The sequence below is a fragment of the Topomyia yanbarensis genome, chromosome 3, assembly GCF_030247195.1.
Source record: "Topomyia yanbarensis strain Yona2022 chromosome 3, ASM3024719v1, whole genome shotgun sequence".
NCBI lineage: Eukaryota > Metazoa > Arthropoda > Insecta > Diptera > Culicidae > Topomyia > Topomyia yanbarensis.
Window position 1 is genome coordinate 187,173,281 of NC_080672.1, and position 19,056 is coordinate 187,192,336.

Consider the following 19,056-nt stretch of genomic DNA (forward strand, 5'->3'; position numbering starts at 1 on the left):
TTTTCATTCATCCTTAATTTCCTAGTCTACCTTAACTATCATCCATCTAGCAGACCAGCGATATCTCCATAGACGCTGCTAATTAGAAGATAAGATCCCTCTTCTAATCCTACGACGAGGCAAATAACCTGCTACTTCATCGGATTTTCACTATTGCAAGTTATGAAAACTTATCATATATCTCACAGACAGAGAAAGTTTTGCATCTGTTTATGTCTGTGACCAAGTCGTTTTTTCCAAACGAATGGTCCCTCAACTTATCGCTTTCCCTTCTTTCTAGCAAAGATGCGAGCCACTAGGTAGTTGCCAAATTTTTAAAGTGAAATAATTAATTTGACAACGCCAACCATGGTGGGAATCAAAACAAATCCTGATTGATGCTGGTATCGTATATACACGTAGGCAAAAGTTTATTTCAGCAATGGAAAATTACCGATTACTAACTCTAAAAGGACCTACTTTGAAGGAGAGAGAATTGCTTTTCGCCAAACCGATTAGAACGCAATTCAATATTTATTTTATATTTTGTCGGTCGAACGAACCCATTGCGGAAAGGGAATAATTGTTACCCGTACAAGTTATTCCATTTCTCAAGTGTAAGCATTGAGTTGGATAGAGTAGTGGTTCGGTTTTAAGCAGGTTTGAGGTGCACGGCAGGCCATACGCCCAGTGATTTGCCATCAAGATCTGCGATCTCGTATGATGATGATCCTATTTTCCGTATTATTGTCGCCGGTAGGTACTGTGGCCCATACTTGGCATTGTAGTTATCTAAAGCGCTTGATTGCTTTAAATTGCGTCTATAGATCATTTGGCCTACCTGTAATGGTTTTCCAAATGCTCGATGCCGAAGGTTATATCGATTGAGGCCTTCCTGGTGGGCTACTTTAAGATTACTTTGAATAAAATTATTAATATTGCCAAACATTTCAGTTTGTCGTCGTGCACGCTCTTCGGTGGATATTTTTGGATCGTCATTACCGAAGCTATGATCAGATCCTTTAATGAACATTTCGTAACCATGCGTCGAAAAAAAAGGAGTTAGTTCTGTCGCAGAATGTTCCGAAGTGTTCATAACAGCTTCTACTTCGGACAACTTTGTGTCCCAGAGTTTTTGATCCGTTTTTACATAGGTTCGTATGGCGGCGTTTACTGTTCTGTTAACCCGTTCGACAGGGTTTGCCTGTGAATGGTACTTTGAGTTTAGCCAATGCCGAATGTCGAACCGGGAGCAGAGCGAACGAAACTCATGAGACAAGAAGCACGAAGCGTTATCCGTAATGAGTACCTCGGGCACTGAATTCCGGTAGAACCAGTGGTCTCGCAATGCCTTGCAGAGGTTTTTACTCTCAATCTTACGGAATGGGATCAGCATTATCCACTTGCTGAAAAGATCTACGATAGATAAAATATATTGATTTTGATTACGACTTCTAGGCAATGGACCTATGAAGTCTAAGGCGATAATCTGCCACGGATGGGATGTAATTCGTTGTTCGCCTAGCGGTGGTGCTAAAGCAATGTTAGGGGCTTTCGTTTCTTTACAGGTGGCACATTTACCTACATATTCACGTACGTCAAGTACCATCCGAGGCCAATGATATCGCAGACGAATTCGACTGAGGGTTCGATCGATGCCCAAATGCATCGAATTATCATGACATTCGTATATGATGAGGTTACGTTCGGCAGGATGTGGAAATATTTTCCAGTCGAACCTATCATCGTGCGGCTCACTGGGATTCGCGACGTACTAGTACCCCTTCCCGAATCTGAAAATCTACATTTGTGTCTGGTTCCTCGGAAACTTTTTTCAGTAGATCATCATATAACGTCTCGGCAGCGTTGATAGAATTTGCGTTCAGTTTGGTTGTGGGGGACGAAGGAGAAACTGTACTTGCACCGGCGGCGGCAGCGACAACTGCTACACTACGGGAGAGTGCGTCTGCCACCACATTTTCTTTACCTCGACGATGACATATCGTCATATCGTAATGCTGTAACTCCAGACACCATCGACTGCACCGAGATGCCGTTTTCCATTTCGCCGTCATCATATGAGTTAAGGCTGCTGAGTCGGTGATCACCGTAAAATGAGAACCCTCGATGTAGCCCCGGAAGGCGTCGATGGACAAAAGAACAGCCAATGCTTCTTTTTCGCATGCGTGGTAATTCTTTTGAGGAGTTGTCAGCTTGTGTGAAAAGAAAGCGACCACTCTTTCGAATCCGTCTTGAACTTGAGTCAAGACTCCTGCGACAGCAACATCGCTGGCATCGGTTTGAAGGGTGAATTCCCTTGAGAAGTCCGGACAAGTTAGAACAGGAGCTGAGATTAGCTTTTCCTTAATTAGGTGGAATGCTTCTTCAGCCGATTCGTTCCAACCCAATACCTTCGACTTGGTTTTCAGCAAGTCTGTTAGGGGGGACGTAATTCCGCTAAAGTCCCCTATGAATCGGCGATAGTAATTTGCCATTCCTAGGAACCGCCGAAGCTTAGTGACAGTATTAGGCCGGTCGTAATCCACAATGGCTCGGACTTTGTCTGGGTTGGCCCTAAGGCCCTCGGTTGACAACAAGTATCCTAGAAACGGCAATTCACTAACGCCGAACTTAGATTTTTCAAGGTTTATAGAAAGGTTCGCTTCTGTTAGGCGTTTCGCTACTTCTGTAAGGAGCTGTACGTGATGCTCGAACGTCTCCGATACTATGACAATATCGTCAAGGTATACGAAGACGTTCGGTTCCAATTCACCGTGCCCGAGGACCCTGTCCATCAGACGGGACAGGGTTGCTGGACTGTTCACAAGCCCGAACGGTAACCTGGTGAATTGGAACATGCCCTTGCCCTGGATACTGAACGCAGTGTATCGTCTAGAGCCCTTCTCCAACGCAATTTGGAGAAATGCTTCCGACAGATCTATCGTACTAAGGTATTTGGCTTTTGGAAGCTGTCCAAGAATTCGGCCTGGGTGGGGCAAGGGATATGCGTCACGTACAGTTCTCTCGTTTATTTTACGAGCATCCAAACAGAGACGAACCTTTCCAGTTGGTTTTATAACCGGCACCACATTGGAGCACCAATCTGAGTGGGATCTCTCGATTATTCCAATCGATAACATCCTCTCCAATTCATCCGCTACCTTATGTTGCACCTTAGGGGAAAGAGAATATGGGTATTGGCGTACTGGGGTTTTCCCTTCCCATTTTTCGTCAATCTTGATCTCGTGTTCGATCAGAGGGGTTACAGTCAAACCATCCTGGCGGGCACCCAGAAACAGTTCTTTTATTTCTGTGAGCTGCTTTAACTCCGACTCGGTAAACGAGTCTGTGGCAGAAGAATGTACTTCGAGAGTAGCACAGTCCCTCATAGTTGGCCATATCTGAAATTTCTGCCAAAAGTCCATACCAAGTATGCAATCGACAGCTAAAGTTCTAACCACTAAGGTTTGGATTATCTTAATGCGACCTGCGAAATTGAAAGGAATGGAAAGCTGGCCGAGTACTTCTAGTTTTGACCCATTTGCAGAGCGTACCACCGTGGGTCGGTCCAATGGTCTCAGCCTTTGATTGTTAAGTCTACGGAAAACATCTTCATTAATTAAAGTTAATTGGCTCCCAGAGTCTAGTAGACCTTGTGAGGGTTGGCCATAAATCTTGATGTTGGCGTAAGGTCGGTTGTCGTTGGTATCTTTAATAGAAATATTAAGGACCTGATCGCTCGAATATAGATCTTCCCGAACAGGTTCCCAAAACTCAGAAAGGGTAACTCCTGACGGAACCAAATTTACGCGTTTGGGCTCGACGGTCGGCGATTTCTGACCGCCTGCAAGCCGTTTTTTTGGCAGAATGGGCAATTATGCGTTTCGAAACCTTTGAATCCGCACACCATACATAGAGAACCTTTGTAGTTCCTACACTGCTCCAGTGTATGACTTGTTTGTCGGCAGTACAGACACTCATAACTACGGGGGAGGCGATGAGCATCTATAAGGGTCTCTAAAATACGTGATGGCTTAGAGGGGCCCTCCTTTGGGTTCGGTTCCTTTCCTTGAGCTGCTGGTGGAGGTTGATTTATTTTCTTGCCTTCTGGGCTTCCTTTTGTTTTTTTGTTTGCCTCAGTTGACTTGGTGGGATTTGACCCTTGTTGTTGATTAGGTTTAAAAGGGGGCCGATTGTTATTGCCCTTCCAGTCGCCCTTATCAGACGTAGTTTCTGAAATAGCACTCGTTGATTTTTCGTTGCCAAATACTTTGGCATACAACGAAAAATTTGACGCATCTATCATATGCCCCGCTTCTAGCAACTCTGGTATATTAAAGATCGGCTTCCAAAGAAGTGTTTTTTTGTAGTCTGCCCTCATATTCCTTTTAAGAATATCGAGCTGTTCATTTTCGCTCATGGGCACAATCATCGACCTGAACATGCTTTCCATGTCATAGTAATACTCTTGGAATGTTTCATTCCTCTGCTGGCGCCTTTGGTAAACCCTAGAGCGAACCAGCGAATCGAGCTCAGGGTGAGCAAACGTTTTCCGGAGTTCGTTGACCAAATGCTGCCAGCTGAGAAGGCGTCCCGAAGAACGCATGGTCATGTACCAGTTCAGAGCTGGTCCCGTAAACAAATGAAAAGCGGAGTCAAACAGCTCACTTTCATAGGTTCTTTCCGATAGGGCCAGTTGCGACACCAGGACCAAGAATTCATTTAACTTGAGTCCCTGATCGGTGCCGGCGTACTTGTCAAGTTTCCATTTCGACACAGGTAGCGATTTGTGGCCAAATTGACCACTATTCGGTTCAGCAGCGCCAGGATACTGAAAAGGTACTGGAGCCTGAACCTGGCGAGGCAATATTTGCTCGTTAAATTGAATGTGAGGAGTGTAGGTTTTACCAGTACTTGTCCAATTGTGTGGAATGGGAGCAGACATTGATGAAGGGTTTTGAGTTCCCCCCACTGTGACCGGAAACCTCCCCGAATTAGCTGATGACCAAGCCTGGTTATTTTGCCCTCGTTCATATTGCGATGTAGGAGTGGTATTGGAAAAGAAAGTATTGGTGGCACTAGAGCATGAAATCAATTCGCTGCGGAGATACAAGGAGTTGCACTCCAATCTTCCGACTAACCTAAACCAGATTGTGACCACGACGGTTGGGCTAGTACACCAGACCACCTACACGGGTACAATCCTTAAACAAAAGGGGCCGGAGATCGACAGTTCAAACGGGCATTCATCTCAATGTGCACCACGACCAATGGCTAGCGATTTAACCGTTCCTGGTGATTGGAGTGATTTCTCACAATTCCAAAGCAGCCATGGGTCCGGCAACCATTTCACAATCCCAATCACGATGCCAAGCTATCCGATAGCGACGATCGTTGCTTCCACACTTAGTCCCGAGACTTCATCCATATATCCCATGATCAAGTTCCACACACAAACAACGACCACAAATACGTTTCCGCGCGTAACAACTTCCATATACCCTACTCCAAATGCAGCTAAGGGAGTCGTGCCGGTATCGCACGCCCCTTATTACACACCAATTACTTTCTTTCCAATACCATGAAACACGGGCACGGTGGACTGTTCACAAGCCCGAACGGTAACCTGGTGAATTGGAACATGCCCTTGCCCTGGATACTGAACGCAGTGTATCGTCTAGAGCCCTCTTTTCAGCGTGCGGGAGGACGGTAACCACAGCTTTGGAGGTGAGGGTTCTGGTGAGGTCCGGCGGGAATTCCCCCGCTTGCTAGAGCCCAATATCCGATGCGTTGCCGCCCCGTTAGCGAGCACGTGGGACGTCGACAGACAACAGCGAAAGAAGCACTCAAGGCAGTACCACGATTCTGGACACGCCGTGACGCTGCGATCGAGATCGGAACCCAGGAACTCTGTACCAGATATTGGATACCAGCTCAGGAGAAACCAGACGGTAGGAGTGTGGCAAGTACCCTCTTCGTGCATGAAGCTCATGTGTTCCAGAACGGCCGCAACGAACCCCCCCCCCCCTTTCCATCTTCCTTTCCCTTCCACCCTTTCTTAACCGACGATGTAAATCTTAAATAAATATGTTAACCTAATTTGTATTTCGTGCAATTCTATTGTAGATCAAATTCCTGGTTTCCCTATTGTGGGTCTTTCTTGTCAATCTACTTTGAAATGTTTTCGATGGTTAAGGTAAGTGTGTCCTCCTGAAGCAAGCTAGAACGTCGACCTTGAGTGGGTATAGCCGTGAGCTAGTCGGCATTAACAATTCTCCGGATCCGTTTGTTTTGTTTGGATTATAAACCCTTGCTGCAGATGGATATTCTGAATTTACCTTTCTGCGCTGTAAATCAATTCCAACTGAATTTACTGATTAGGTTGCTGTTAATAAATTTGTCGCATTCCTTTTTTTTTTTTTATTTATTGTAATCCTGTTTTGATTCTATATTTTTAATTACTTATTCCTAGACGTCGTATATATTTATTCTAATATTCCCGTTCACAATCTCACATTTGGGTACCCTTTGAACTCTTTCATTCCCCATTCATTCCTCTTTTCATTCATCCTTAATTTCCTAGTCTACCTTAACTATCATCCATCTAGCAGACCAGCGATATCTCCATAGACGCTGCTAATTAGAAGATAAGATCCCTCTTCTAATCCTACGACGAGGCAAATAACCTGCTACTTCATCGGATTTTCACTATTGCAAGTTATGAAAACTTATCATATATCTCACAGACAGAGAAAGTTTTGCATCTGTTTATGTCTGTGACCAAGTCGTTTTTTCCAAACGAATGGTCCCTCAACTTATCGCTTTCCCAGAAAGTAATTGGTGTGTAATAAGGGGCGTGCGATACCGGCACGACTCCCTTAGCTGCATTTGGAGTAGGGTATATGGAAGTTGTTACGCGCGGAAACGTATTTGTGGTCGTTGTTTGTGTGTGGAACTTGATCATGGGATATATGGATGAAGTCTCGGGACTAAGTGTGGAAGCAACGATCGTCGCTATCGGATAGCTTGGCATCGTGATTGGGATTGTGAAATGGTTGCCGGACCCATGGCTGCTTTGGAATTGTGAGAAATCACTCCAATCACCAGGAACGGTTAAATCGCTAGCCATTGGTCGTGGTGCACATTGAGATGAATGCCCGTTTGAACTGTCGATCTCCGGCCCCTTTTGTTTAAGGATTGTACCCGTGTAGGTGGTCTGGTGTACTAGCCCAACCGTCGTGGTCCCAATCTGGTTTAGGTTAGTCGGAAGATTGGAGTGCAACTCCTTGTATCTCCGCAGCGAATTGATTTCATGCTCTAGTGCCACCAATGCTTCTTTGACATCGGTCGATTCAGCCTGTTTCAAATCACCGTTAAGTAACCCCAACCTAAACAAGGACTGTGTAATATCTTTCTCATTTTCTGACAATCGACCATTTCCCGTTTGTTCCACTAACGGCACAAGTGGTACTAGTCCGGTAGAACTTGGGATTGCTCCTGGGATTTTATCTACTGGATTCTCATTCTCTCCAAACAACCTATCAATTCCCGTACCATCCTGCTCCTCTGATATTATTGTTCGTTTCCCGTAATAGAATGTGTTCAGACGTGACAGCACTGCTTCCTGCATTTTAGCGACCTCAATTTTACCCTCAGTGGTCAGGTGATCTTCCAAGCGGATCAGCCGACTTCCCAGGTGCAACAATCTTGATTGACACCTAAGCGGTACATCTTTCGTAGATGTTTGAATAATGTCGTCTAGCTCTGTGAACTTGTCCCTACAAGTTCTGAAATCCTCCCTAGGATCCCGTTTCCATACTAAAATCTTCGTCCTATTAGGATTCTCCTCCGCCTTTTCCTCTTTTAACACCTCCCTAAGAGCTCGTCTCTTTCTTGACATCGCTTCATTGTCATTAAACACAATATCTCGCACCTCCAGTTCGAAATCTAATTCATCTTCATTCAAATGATCAACCCTAATGTCGTAAAATAATTGCTTTAGTTTCTCTGCTATTAAATGTGGTGTGCTGAGCGCCATATTTAGATATTTTCAAAATCTAATCAATTCTCAATCCTAAATACTATTATAAATTCACTTTTCAATTCAATTCACTTAATCCTAATTTCAAATTTAGTTCGGATCCCTAATAATATTTACATATGTTTAACTCAATCAGTATCGTTCAATAGAAAAAGATTACAACTATGAGAAATAAATCAAAAAAATCTGAATGGTGAATATAATTCAATAATTTATCCTTAAGTGGATCAAACGGATCGTATGTCGTATCTTTGAGCAACTATTTCAACGCACACAACGAAACATTCACGATGAATAGAGAGACGAATCGTGAGTCTCCCGGAGCAAGCAGAAAATGTTCTTGGAATAAGGATATTTTTTTTTTTAGTTGGATCGCCAATTGTTAATGCCGACTAGCTCACGGCTATACCCACTCAAGGTCGACGTTCTAGCTTGCTTCAGGAGGACACACTTACCTTAACCATCGAAAACATTTCAAAGTAGATTGACAAGAAAGACCCACAATAGGGAAACCAGGAATTTGATCTACAATAGAATTGCACGAAATACAAATTAGGTTAACATATTTATTTAAGATTTACATCGTCGGTTAAGAAAGGGTGGAAGGGAAAGGAAGATGGAAAGGGGGGGGGGGGTTCGTTGCGGCCGTTCTGGAACACATGAGCTTCATGCACGAAGAGGGTACTTGCCACACTCCTACCGTCTGGTTTCTCCTGAGCTGGTATCCAATATCTGGTACAGAGTTCCTGGGTTCCGATCTCGATCGCAGCGTCACGGCGTGTCCAGAATCGTGGTACTGCCTTGAGTGCTTCTTTCGCTGTTGTCTGTCGACGTCCCACGTGCTCGCTAACGGGGCGGCAACGCATCGGATATTGGGCTCTAGCAAGCGGGGGAATTCCCGCCGGACCTCACCAGAACCCTCACCTCCAAAGCTGTGGTTACCGTCCTCCCGCAGCGTGTGACCCAACGTAAACGGGTACTCGTTGGCCACCAGCACGGAGCTCGCCGGCTTAAGTCTGGTTCGGCGTAACACGCCAACCTTTTCCGTCTTCGGTTCGCTTTCGTCGTCGGGAACCTTCCTTCGGTCGACGCAGTATCCGATGTCACTTGGATCCGGACAGGAGTTCTCTCGACTCGGCCCAGCGGACAGGCAGCACGGATGACCAATCCGTCCCATACACGAGGTCTCTTTTCCTTTTTTCGACCTTCGGGCAAACGCACTTTTTCTTGAACTTTCCGACACGTCTTTCTTCGGTCACTGTCCTATACTTTCTGCCAGACTCTCGCTATCTTCTCTCATTCCTCTTTTCTTGCTTCCTATCTCGAAAATTTCTCCTTCTCTTTCTTCCGGAAACGTCAGTCTTACCATCATTGCAGATAGGTGACGTTAATGAGATGTGACGGTAGAGATGTGAAACGTGTATTCGTTCGTCGATCATTTGATCAGGGTTGTAATAAAGGTGGGGTGAAGAGGGGGGTGTTTTACTTTAAAAAAATTATAAGTTATTAATTTACCACTTCCAAATTAAGCTACTATCTGCTATTTTTTTCAATTTTACGCTAGCTCTTTCCAATACCATGGTCTCCATAAAGTGGTCTAAATTTATTGTTAACGGTTGGTTGGTAACAATAGCCAACAATTAAGAGTCGCTGCAGGAGCAGCAACAACACCGGAAGAATTCGTTTGATGATGACCTAGCCAGTTGAATTAGAGCAAATCCGCCATACCTTGGTAAGCTCCAGATAAGCACCACCAAAAGTGAAGTGATTTGGTGAAATTGCAGAAAAATAATTTTTTACACCATTTTGTGCGACTTAGTGGGATGCAAAATTTCGATTGGAGCATATAGCGAAATATTACTTTCCTCGATTGGTAGTCAATTTGATTTGTTTTTCGTTTTCATTGTTTTGCGAACAAAATCAGCAATACTTGGTGAACTCATCTTCGCCACCTTGAAACGAAGGGTTATTCGGGCAATATAAATTGAATCTGAATGAGTAGTAGTAAATAGTAATAGTAATAGACTTTCTAAATATTTTGCAAAGAATCAACTAATTTCAAAAAGATGGGTGGGTAATGTCTAGGACATAACCGGAGTGTCGTGACTACTCGTTTGACTTGTAATTCAAATCGAATGATACTCAATGAAATATGTGGGAATGTTTCAAGTTATTCTTTATAATAATTATGGTGGTTCTGAAAAGAACCTTTGTTGTTGGCGTCTGCGTTGATCGGGGATGCGCTGGATTCTAAGCTCGTTGAGACATTCATTCATGAAATGAACAAATTTCATATTTTCTTGCTTTGAACTATCAATGTTAAAATCTCTCGAAACAACCATCGGAATCTTTTCCGTACAGAAATGAACACGCTTAGCGAAAAACTAGGGGCGGGTAATGTCCGGGACATAACCGCGATGCTCATATTCTTAAAATTCTGCTTGTATCTCCTTCAAATGGCTAAATTTTGCGCATTAAGTTCGATTCACCGGGCTCAGCGAAATTTTCCTGGGGATCCCGTTCGTTAGTATATTCAGCAAAACAATTTTATTACCGAGTTCTCCGCGTTGAATACAGGTCAATAATTTCATATAATGATTTCAACATGCAGACAATGTACATGTATGACAGGTGGGAGTGTTCTGAAGTGGTTTTAGTGGAGGTAACAACATAAAATCATGTATTGGACATTTTACAATGATTCTCCTTAACCCTGCAAAACCACGTGGTTGGCAGCAGAGGGTTAAGTTGTTTGGAAGAGATGACAGTTAATATATGATAACTAAAAATATAAAATTGTTCTATAAATTGCAAAGTTATTGCCGCGTTGACCTGAAAATTTGTCATTTCATTCATAAAGGAACAATCATTGAAATTATGTCAATTTATGCTTTGCAAGATTTGAAATAACTTCGAAGTGTGGTCACGACACCCCTGTTATGTCATATACATTACCAACCCATCTTTTTCCATTTTGCCTTTGTCCTAATAAGGACGGTTTGTGGATAACTATGTTGATACAAGACGGGAATCTTTTAAAACAATTCAAACCTTGCAGACGATTGTTTTTACTGCGTACATCCATACGATCTTTCCCCTTTCGCAGCTCACGCCGAATGAGCACACTTTTCATCAAGCTGTTCCTATTTATTGACTTTACAATGCAGATGGAAGGATGTCCTTTTGTTCGATAAATGAAAATATTTTCATCATTCGTTTTGGTGTAGCTTTCGCTTAGTGGCAGAGTTGCCACATTCACTGATTTTCTTGGAAGGATTTGCAAAAACCTTCGGGTTTGTAGATTGGAAAAACATTTTCTTATGATTCACTGGTAAAAGTACAGAATTACCAAGTGCAAACTTAATACTAGTTAATAAAAGAAACTTTCTAATTAAATTCTTTTTCCATTTTGCCTTCGTCCTAATAAGGACGGTTTGTGGATAACTATGTTGATACAAGACGGGAATCTTTTAAAACAATTCAAACCTTGCAGACGATTGTTTTTACTGCGTACATCCATACGATCTTTCCCCTTTCGCAGCTCACGCCGAATGAGCACACTTTTCATCAAGCTGTTCCTATTTATTGACTTTACAATGCAGATGGAAGGACGTCCTTTTGTTCGATAAATGAAAATATTTTCATCATTCGTTTTGGTGTAGCTTTCGCTTAGTGGCAGAGTTGCCACATTCACTGATTTTCTTGGAAGGATTTGCAAAAACCTTCGGGTTTGTAGATTGGAAAAACATTTTCTTATGATTCACTGGTAAAAGTACAGAATTACCAAGCGCAAACTTAATACTAGTTAATAAAAGAAACTTTCTAATTAAATTCTTTTTCCATTTTGCCTTTGTCCTAATAAGGACGGTTTGTGGATAACTATGTTGATTCAAGACGGGAATCTTTTAAAACAATTCAAACCTTGCCGACGATTGTTTTTACTGCGTACATCCGTACGATCTTTCCCCTTTCGCAGCTCACACCGAATGAGCACGGTTTTCATTTTTTTTTACATTCAATATTTTATTGGTACATTTTCTTTACATTTCTGTGAAGTTTTACATTTTAAGTGACACAAAAAAAATTTTTTTTTCAGCTTTGTTGTGGGATGATATTCGTTTGATTGTGTTTTTGCATAGCCTAATTGGTCGTTTATAACTGATTGTTGAATGATTAAGGGCCTTAAAACTAACCTAAACTACTAAACTTTGTATGATTTGATACTCCGAATTTGAACATTTGGTTGTGAAATTTTCACATGCTTTTCTTAGTTGGTCTTCTATGGTGTCTATATTGGCTAATCTGTGTACGTCTGCTGTTCGTGTTCTCCATGGTAGATTCAGGATCATCTTCAAACATTTATTTTGTAGAATTTGAAGTTTGTTTTTGTGACTTTTGGCACAGGTTACCCAAACTGGCATTGCGTAGCATATCACGGGTGCAATTATTTGTTTATAAATTGCTAGCTTGTTCTGTTTGATTAGTTTGGACCTCCTGTTGATTAGTGGGTATAAACGTTTGATCAATAGAGAACATTTGTTGTGTATTTTTTGGATGTGGCTTCTGAACAGTAGTTTGGAGTCAGCTGTCAGACCAAGGTACACCGCTTCGGCCGACCATTCGAGGCTCACTCCATTAAGCACTATTTTGCAGTCGTTCGGTGGGATGAGCTTTGGTGATTGTCGATATGGGAAAAGTATTACTTGCGTTTTGCTGGAGTTTACCTTGATCTTCCATGTGTTCAAGTATTGGCAGAAGCTGTCAAGGCAGCCTTGAAGTTTCTTGGTGATATGACGCGTGACCCTGCCCTTACACAGAATGGCTGTGTCGTCTGCGAAGACTGAAAGGAAGCAGTCATTTGGCAGCTGGGGGATATCCGCCGTGTAGATGCTATAAAGCACGGGACCCAGCAAGCTTCCCTGAGGAACACCAGCTGGAATATGAAACGCTTCTGAAAGAACACCGTTTAACGAGATCCTGAAGGAGCGGTTTGACAGGTAGCTCTGAATCATTTTGACTAGGTAAACAGGAAAATTGTACCGGTATAGCTTGTAAACCAGACCTTTGTGCCATACACTGTCGAAGGCCTTCTCGATGTCCAACAGGGCCATCGCTGTGGATTTCGACACTGCCTTGTTTCTGCGGATAATTTTCATTACCCTATATAGTTGCTGAGTGGTGGAATGACCGGCTCTGAATCCAAACTGAACGGGGGGGATGATGTTGTTGCTAGTCACATGGTCGAGTATTCTATCCAACAGCATTCTTTCAAAAAGTTTGCTGATCGCGGACAACAGACTTATTGGACGGTAGCTTGTGGGGCTTGTGGGATCCTTCCCTGGTTTTAGCACCGGAACAACTTTAGCCAACTTCCAGTTCGAGGGGAAGTATAAAAGATCGAGACATCTATTGAAAATTTTGGCGATGTGTGTATATGCTTCTGTGCTCAGTTTCTTTAATACGAGGTTGAAAATAGAGTCGAAGCCGGGAGCCTTCATATTTTTGCAACGACGACAGGCGGATGCTACTTGGTCGATGGTGATTTTTTTGTTGGCTGGGACATAGCAAGCATTGTTTTCCAAAGTGATCATTGTATCGTTGACTACGCCCTCCATCGGGCTGATGATAGAGGTACCGAGATTGTGGGAGTTTACAAAATGGTTGCCTATAGCGTTAACTTTTTCGTTTGGTGTAACTAGAGTCATAGTGCCTGATTTTAAAGGGGGAATCTGCTGTGGTTTTGACTTTAATATTTTAGTCACTTTCCAGAACGGTTTAGAGTATGGGTCTAAGTTTTCAATTTCACTATGGAATCTATCGTTTTTAAGTTGTGTAACATGATGTGCAATGAGATGATTAAGGTACTGTACAGCATTTTTCTTTTGAAGATCGCCGGTTCGTTGGAATTGTCTTCTAAAGACGTTCCTTGCTCGGATAATGCTTTGTGTGGTTGGGTCAAGTTTAATGAGCTTACCTACTACCGGCACCTTGCGGACGCACTCGTCTTCAGCTGCGAGGATGGCATGTTGTAGCTGCTCCACAGAACGATCAATGTCTTCAGTTGTTACAATAGGATCCTCGAAGGAGATTCGACGGTCCACTCTGTGACGGAACTCAATCCAGTTGACATGGTGATAGTCTTTCCGATATTGCCTGGGCCCACGTGTGGCGGTTTCGTCGATGCACTGTACCACCGGATAGTGGTCGGAACTCAGCTCGTTGATGGTATTCGGCTTAGGTATGTTCAGGTTCGTCAGGAAGATGTCAATTGTAGAAGGCACGCCAGCTGGAGACAGGTATGTTGGTTGATCTGGAGCGTTAACGACGAAATATCCGAGCTGCGCTTCGTCGAACAGCATGCATCCATTCTTGTTTCGCCGATGGTTGCCCCACATTTCATGCCGGGCATTGAGATCACAAGCAACGATAAATTTTTTCTGGTGCCTCGTCAATCTAACCAGGTCGTTTTGGAATTTTCTGGCCAGGCCGTTACCGTCATAACATTGACGGGGACAGTAGGCGGCGATGATCAGAAGTGGGCCACTGCGCGTTCCTATCTCCACACCTAACGCTTCTATAACCGATGTTTGGTAGTGAGGTTGAATGGTAAAATGTATGGGTTTTTTGATCGCAATAGCTACTCCTCCCCCTCTGGAGTGTGTGCGGTCGAGTCGTGCTATGCTGTATCCTGGTATGCTGAAGTTGATCTCAGGTTTCAGGAATGTTTCAGTAACTATTAAAATATCGACGTCTTCCCTTGTCGCCAGTTCGATGAATTCCATGTGCTTGGATTTGACAGCATGGGCGTTCCACAGCATGATTTTTAGCGTGTTAGTGCCCATACTGAATGATAAACTCGCCCAATACACGTATTTGATCAGCACGTGTGTCGCACTGCTGAAGTTTGGTCCACATGGTGGTGAAAATCGGCAGAAGTTCCGCAGAAGTATATTTGGGGGTTGGCTGCGAGCAATCCGGGCTGGGATTCGGTTGAGTAGAAGATTGTCCCCAAACTGGAACTGGTGTGTTGCTGGTTCTTTGAAACCCTGGTGGAGGTCCGCTGTACTGAATAGTTTCGCGTGCAATCCGTTCACCCATACCGATCGATGGGAGTGTAGGAAAATTAGCTGCTGTATACGGTGGTACCTTGTTTTGGCGATGGTTGGCTTGGTTTTTCGTCGACGCTTCCTTCCGAATACGTTTATAATCCTCTCGTGATTTGCATGCTCGATCTGTTGCGCGATGGTGTTTTCTACAGTTTGCGCACTTATATTTTACAGCCCCTTCGATGGGACAATTCGATGATTCGTGATCACCTGCACAATAGTTGCATCTAGCGGCCAGGTGGCAGTTGCGTGTGCCATGTCCGAAGTGAAGACACTTCATACACTGCGTGACATCTTTGTGGATACCACGATAAGGTTCCCACGAAATAACGACGTTCCCGATGATTTTCATTGCTTTCAAGGCTCCTAGTGTCACTGTTCCCTTTCGAAAGTGTACGAGGTACAGGCAGTCTCTGTACACGTGATTACCAGGCTGCTTCCTAGCAATGACGTACACTGCCAACGGTTGAAGCTTATACCGTTCCATTAGCTCGGCTTTGATGTCTTCTGGGCGCATTACCGGTAGGCCTCTTACGACAGCCTTGAATGGCTTCTCCGACGGCATGTCATGGGTGAAAAACTGCGCGTTTTGTTCTTTTAGATGTGCTTTAGTTTTGGTAAATTCGTCCTTAGTTTGCAGCATCACCTTGATGCCGATTCTGGTGAGCTTGAACTGAGCCGTGACACCTTTCGAATGGAGATCCTGCTGTAGTTTTTCGAGCGGAATCGATTTGACGATTAGCGGGGGTAATTTGACGGCGACAGTGTTTTGGGGATACTCTTCCTCTTGCTCCTGCCCGAAGCCGTTGAGATCGCTGACATTTACTGCTGTATTATTTTCACTCAGAATACTGTAATGGTTGGCGGAGAGTATTGACGTTTCATCATCCTCTCGAATTTTCTTCGCTGGTTGCCCCGGCGTGCTGGCAGTAACATCTGCAGATTTTATTGTGCTGATTGTGGCATTGGTCGATTTCCGATGACCGTGCTTTGGGCTGCGGGCCGGTTTTTTCCGCTTACCCATTTGCGGAGAGGGAGAAAATACGCGAAAAGAAAGAAAAAAAAGTATATACGCGGAACTACTAAGCTACTACGAAAAGCGACTGCGTCACGCGACGAACGAAAACCGAATGAGCACGGTTTTCATCATGGTGTTCCTTTTTATTGACTTTACAATGCAGATGGAAGGACGTCCTTTTGTTCGATAAATGAAAATATTTTCATCATTCGTTTTGGTGTAGCTTTCGCTTAGTGGCAGAGTTGCCACATTCACTGATTTTCTAGGAGGGATTTGCAAAAACCTTCGGGTTTGTAGATTGGAAAAACATTTTCTTATGATTCACTGGTAAAAGTACAGAATTACCAAGGGCAAACTTAACACTAGTTAATAAAAGAAACTTTCTAATTAAATTCTTTTTCCATTTTGCCTTCGTCCTAATAAGGACGGTTTGTGGATAACTATGTTGATACAAGACGGGAATCTTTTAAAACAATTCAAACCTTGCAGACGATTGTTTTTACTGCGTACATCCATACGATCTTTCCCCTTTCGCAGCTCACACCGAATGAGCACGGTTTTCATCATGGTGTTCCTTTTTATTGACTTTACAATGCAGATGGAAGGACGTCCTTTTGTTCGATAAATGAAAATATTTTCATCATTCGTTTTGGTGTAGCTTTCGCTTAGTTGCCACATTCACTGATTTTCTTGGAAGGATTTGCAAAAACCTTCGGGTTTGTAGATTGGAAAAACATTTTCTTATGATTCACTGGTAAAAGTACAGAATTACCAAGCGCAAACTTAATACTAGTTAATAAAAGAAACTTTCTAATTAAATTCTTTTTCCATTTTGCATTCGTCCTAATAAGGACGGTTTGTGGATAACTATGTTGATACAAGACGGGAATCTTTTAAAACAATTCAAACCTTGCCGACGATTGTTTTTACTGCGTACATCCATACGATCTTTCCCCTTTCGCAGCTCACACCGAATGAGTACGCTTTGCAGTCTTCGATGTTTTGGTGGCATTTTTAGTGGCAGTTACTACCGCTTTTTCAGTGACTGCGTTTCTTAGCCTTTGGCTTTTTGGCCTTCTCACCGCCACCACCTCCACCAACGTTTTTCTGCTTCTCTCCGATGGTAGCTGATTTGATTGGTCGTCCGATGCAGCTTCTCACGACCACGCACGTCTGTTATGCACTGCGTCTTACACACGTCTGGTTTTGAGATAAACTGCGACACCCCTATTTATTGGTTTTATCATTAATGTTGATTCTCATTTAAAGTAGTTTTTGAACTATTTAAACAAATTTTATATAGCAAACAACGTATCGGTAGCAAGCGTTGAACGTTTTCCTTCCGATTTATGAAACAAGATTGGCAATCCGTTTAGTAGAAGAAAAGTTATTAACGTTCAAAATGTACGTAACGCTTTCGCTAATATGCACTACTATCGCTTTCTCGCTCGTTCTCGTGGCGTGCATGAGCCTTTCCTTTCCGTCCGACTTCTAATGGCTTAACCAAAATTAATATCCCGGCTTTCCCCCACCAACTGCTCTCGTCAAGCAACCCAATACGAATAATCATAGGAACAAACATGTAGTGGACCTTTATATAAACTTTTCATTATTTTATTGTTCATTTGCTGCACCATTTTGACGGCTCTGTGCGGGATGGGCTGAAAATTTTCACTTTTCCGAGTCGTTTTCGAAAGATTTTTCAAAACACTATTTTTCCGTTGATAATGAATATCCTACATATTCCAAAATTTAATACAACATTGGTACAAATATTTTCGACAAAATGCCGAAGAAATTGATTAAATCCATTCAGTACAACAAAAGATATAAGCGTTCAAAATCTTACATCATTTTTCTTCCGAAATTTTGAAAAGGGGCCCCTATATTGAAAGGTAAGTCGTTAGTCACGACAAAAAGTTGAAATTTCGCTTCTTCCAAAACCGGAGAAATTTATGTAAAACCCGGAGATCTCTCCCGAAAACCGGAGTCTTCTGGTCAAACCCGGAGGGGTTGCAACCTTACCGGTGTTTGGCGCTCACTGCCTCTAGTCGTGTACTTCGATCCACTTCCCCAACGAGAAAGAACTTCCTAAGGCCGATGCGAGATGCTTTGTATTTTCTGCTGCTGCCTATGTAATTAAGGTGGCGAGTGCAGTTTGGGACAGTTGTTGGAAGCCAGGTCAAAGTGATGTCGTGTTCAATTGCGATGTTTTGGGTACGCTGATACGAGGAGCTCTCAACGCGTGATTCTGGTGCTTATATTTAAATGTTTTCTTGTCTCTGGCTTATTTTTTGAATGAGTCTTTAAAACTTAGTGTGCTTGATCAAACATAATAATCTTACTAAACAACATTTGAGTCAATGCGGTGAACTAAAATGATAGGAGTTGCTCTAACAACGGCTCCCAGAGGGTAGCGTGATTGTAGGAATAGGGTGAAATTCGACTCATTATGGTAATCAGGAGTGTCTGGAAAGCTGTAACCAATAAGACTACCGAAGACAATGTAACACCAAAAGTTAATTTGTCGACAAACTAGACAGTAAAAATATTCACTTATATTAACAACAGTAGTTCTAAGTAGGTGTATACGATAACGAGATAACCATTATGTAACAGGTAGTTAATATACTTGTTATGTTCACCCATTACAGGTACTCATCAATGCTGTTTGGATGGTAGTGTCTCCTGCGCATGCAATGCATCACTACCCATCGCGAGAGGACAACTTACTCGTTTGCAATTCCTACACGGATGCATCGTACATGATTGCTTTTTTTTATCCTATATTTCTCATTATAGTGTGTACTATTTATGCTGTACTAACTCGCAAGACTCCAGAAGCTTTCAATGAATCTAAATATATAGGTGAGTATGAGTACATAGTATCAAGCAGGTCCAATTTGGTTTCA

The 19,056-nt window shown here is 42.9% G+C and overlaps 1 protein-coding gene across 14 annotated transcripts in view; it reads left to right on the forward strand.

Moving 5' to 3' along the window:
- LOC131691078 (metabotropic glutamate receptor 8) overlaps positions 1-19,056 on the forward strand; it is a 1,433,400-nt gene that overhangs the window by 1,314,629 nt on the left and 99,715 nt on the right. For 9 of the 14 annotated variants that reach the window (XM_058977252.1, XM_058977256.1, XM_058977250.1 and 6 more), the window contains one exon: positions 18,799-19,012. The exons of 1 other annotated variant lie outside the window; for it this stretch is intronic. In XM_058977252.1, coding sequence (XP_058833235.1) covers positions 18,799-19,012 — 214 coding nt within the window. Of the gene's footprint in view, positions 1-18,798; positions 19,013-19,056 lie in introns of those variants that run through there. 4 more of the 14 variants (XR_009305687.1, XR_009305690.1, XM_058977267.1 and 1 more) reach the window with 4 other exon arrangements.